Source organism: Poecilia formosa, unplaced genomic scaffold, assembly GCF_000485575.1.
Source record: "Poecilia formosa unplaced genomic scaffold, Poecilia_formosa-5.1.2 Scaffold469, whole genome shotgun sequence".
Lineage (NCBI taxonomy): Eukaryota > Metazoa > Chordata > Actinopteri > Cyprinodontiformes > Poeciliidae > Poecilia > Poecilia formosa.
Window position 1 is genome coordinate 110656 of NW_006800408.1, and position 3658 is coordinate 114313.

General features: G+C 37.9%; 1 protein-coding gene across 3 annotated transcripts in view; it reads left to right on the forward strand.

Moving 5' to 3' along the window:
* The window catches only part of prkx (protein kinase X-linked), a 44258-nt gene extending 40862 nt beyond the window's left edge, over nt 1-3396 (forward strand). For all 3 annotated transcript variants that reach the window (XM_016664129.1, XM_016664128.1, XM_007578161.2), the window contains 2 exons: nt 476-553; nt 3027-3396. In XM_016664129.1, the coding sequence (XP_016519615.1) occupies nt 476-553; nt 3027-3152 (204 nt within the window). In that variant the 3' untranslated portion in view covers nt 3153-3396. The remainder of the gene's footprint in view (nt 1-475; nt 554-3026) is intronic.
* Nucleotides 3397-3658: the final 262 nt, after the last annotated feature.

Sequence of the window (3658 nt, forward strand, 5' to 3'; positions counted from 1 at the left end):
TGATCTTTAAAAATGAAAGAAAAAAAATCTGGCATTTAGCAAACAGAAATAATCTTGTTAATCCTCACTGACCTAAATTTAGTTAGATTCAGTATTGGTCTGAAAAATACATGCCCATGTCTTTTTATGCTGTGTATAGTTATATTATCTTTTGATGCAGTTAGAAACTTTAAGATCTAGTTTTTAGGCATCTCAAGAAATTTGCATCACAGAAAATAAATGTAGCCTTATTAGTGTCTATTAGGAAAAGCATAAGGTCAGTTGAAGAATTTCTGTTCTGATTCTATGTTTCATATGGCCTGTGATATCTCACCTGGTGTGTCAGCTCCTTCAACTTGCTGTATGACTATGTTATGCCTTTCTTCTGGCTCTTGGATTAACCCATCAGCCCAGCTGTTAGATGTCAACTCGTACACTGCTGCTTACAGATGTGAGTACAGTGTCATGTTATGAACCTCCCTGTTTCCTGTTTCAGAATGGAGCGGATGATGTGAAAAAACACCGATGGTTCAAGACTGTGGACTGGGAAGCTGTTCCTCTGAGGAAACTGAAGGTAGGTTTGCTCCCAAAAAATATATTCTTAAGAACCTTTAAGGTTAAAACCAACTTGTCCAGGGGAGCAGTTTGGAACTTGCATCATGACTATGTAATGTCTTCTTTTCTTGTTTTAATTTTTGTGCTAGATTCTGCTTAGAGACTTCTTAAAATGACATTGTGTCTTTTCAGTCTGCTAGTCAGTGTTTCTTGTGTATCTTCTTGGTCTGGTTCTGTGTAAACCAGCCAGGCTCATAACCACAAAGGACCTGAAAGTAAACCAAGTAAAAGTTAAACATAACAGTGCTCAGTGGTTAGGAAAAAATGCAAACTTCAAACCTTATTAATATATTTTAAAATTTTAATTTAGGGGTGAAACCCAACATCAATGGGAAGCTATTACTAGCTAACCTAAAGCTAACTAATTAAGGCTTTGCTACCTAGCTTGAGATTAAGCACTTTTATCCTTTAAAAATAACTATTGACTATAAAATATAAATGTAAAATATAACTTTATAAAGTTAAAACAGTCATATGAATATGACTGTTTTAACTGGTAGTTGTGATGTCTTTCACAACTAGTAGCTCTACATTAGCTGGAATTGCAGCTTCCAGATCTACAGGTTAGGTATAGGTCTAGAAGCTAATCTGTAGCTACTAGACTGTAGACGTAGATTACTACAGTCTAGTAAGCTGTAGCTCTGACAAACAGCAAGGTCCAAGTTTTTGTCAACTTCTGAACACAGTAGTGTGCTGCTTGAAGGTATGTCTGTCCTGTAAATAAATAAAAAAAATAAAATTGAAAACCAAAAATATCAGTTGACCTCAGTTTTTATTGACAGCAAAACAATTTGAACAGGTTCCAAAGTAAACTACATGAAACAGACTTCAAAACTGATTGTCTGATTTGGTGTGACAGAAAGGTGTTCACAACTCAACATGTTAAAGAGTCTTTCTGTTAGGCTCTTGTTGCCACCAAAACACACCTTCTTACTTTTTTAAGGCTTTAGACACTCAAGAATCCCGGACAAGCCCCCAACCAACTGTTGATGTGACGGAAAAAACAGCTTAGTTGACTGTTGTGCTTTTAATGTCCAACAATAAAACTTTATAAGTTGGGTCAGGAACATCCTGCCAAATGAAAATTAATAAAGAGCAAGTGAGGAAGAGATTTTAAAGTGCAGTTATCTATTATTAACCCCCTGTTAAAACGAACATTTGCCTCATGGTCACAATTCAGACTGAGAACAGATTTTCTTTGCAGTCTATTGAAATTTGAAGCATTTATGCATATTTCAAGTCTAGGTATTAAAAAATGGATTGGGGACATGCATACGTCCATCTCAGTTCAATGTTTAACTAAAACCTGTCGTCTGCAGAAACTTTGTATTTAGAAAACTCATGAACGGAGGGTTTGAAAATGTGTAGAAACCCTAAGAGAGTCTCTTATTGCAATGAATGGGGATCGTTGCATGTAATGGGAACCTATTCAGCTCAGTACAGAGCACAGTAATAAGGACAGTTTATCCAAATATTTTATTTCATATCTTATCTTACACACATGAAGCACTTTCCTCCTGCTCTCTGTGGTATGTGGAAGTTGCTCGGCATTAATATAAGCTCAGCCTCTTCCTGGAAACAGGACTGAAGATCTTTCCTCTCCTTTGCAGCTGTATGATAGACTCCCTGCTGCTCTGACAATGTTAAACAATGTCAGATCTGATTCTGCTACAACTTCCACCAAAGTAGGCCGTGTAGAGGGACAGCCTTAGGTTCAAGATGACTTAGCTGTAACCTCTCTTTCTGGGTGGATTACAGCCTTTGGAGCAATGTTTGCTCTGGCTGCCTGATAAGAGGGCAGAGATGGCCTGAAGGTCTGCAGCACCTAACCCAATCTCTGAGCCCCACTGTTGGCCTGAATGAGTGCATTCCTGTCACAGAAATGGAACACAATAATTTATTGGGAAATTTTATAGCTTTGCCGCCTCATTGTGCTGTTCTTCTGAAAGAACCTGACGGCTAGTGAGGCTCCAGTTCGGCCGACTCTTATTGGACTTGGTTACGGACATTCATAGAGCCTCACTTTTTTGTTTAGAACTGAATCATTCTCATGTGTTCATGTTGCTTTTCAATGCAGTTTGTAAATCGAGGTACTTTGACATTTTCAGTTCACAAACAAAACAGGAACTGATTTTGAAATAAATACTTGAGCTACTGGTAAAATCAGACAAAGACAACCTGAATAAATACAAAAAGCTAACTTCACACCTGCTTTCATATGAAATAGTAATTGCCCCCAAAACATATTTGTCACACTGGAAGGCCCAGACTTTAACTAGACCATTTTCTTTAGTGGTTTGTTTTTCTTCTACCCATTCTGAGGTGGACTAGCTGTTGTGCCTCGGATCACTGTCCTGCTGTAGTGAACCTGAGCTGAAGGTCGCTAACCATTAAACCAAGCTTGTTCTCATTCTGTTCTCCTGCATCATCAGCCTCCAATAGTTCCCAAAGTGTCTCATGAGGGCGATACATCCAACTTTGACATGTATCCGGATGACGACTGGAAGAAAGACCCTCCTGTACCTCCGAAGGACCTGGAGATCTTCAAAAACTTCTAAGGACGACTGATAGATGGACGTATTGAGTTCTAAAGCTGCTGCTCCTGCTACTATCATGGAAATTTCATCACTTTATCAAAAGCAGGGGAGTCCCATCTTTTCCCTTAACACTGAACCCTAAAATAAGAACTGCAGATGACAAATGCCGTGACGTATGAAACCACTCAAATTTATAGTTTTTTCCATTTTTATTTATCTGAATTCAGTCACATCGTTACTGTTTGAACCTTTTTTTTATATATATATATATTTTTTTTTTGAGTGTTTTTTTTTTCCTCTGAGCCTGTTCATATGCAAAAAAAATTTTCTTTTAAAACCAAAAGACTGTTACTTTCTAGAATATTCAGGTCTTTTTTATATTGTCATGTTTTCTAGTTTGTCTCTTTTTAAAATGTCCATGAAGTCCTGTTGAAGATGACTCCAGACTGGTGCTGGCTGACTTCTCGTACTGTATGTGCTCAGACACTTTACTGGAAAACGCGTGACAGGTAGCTCTCAGGAAGGTG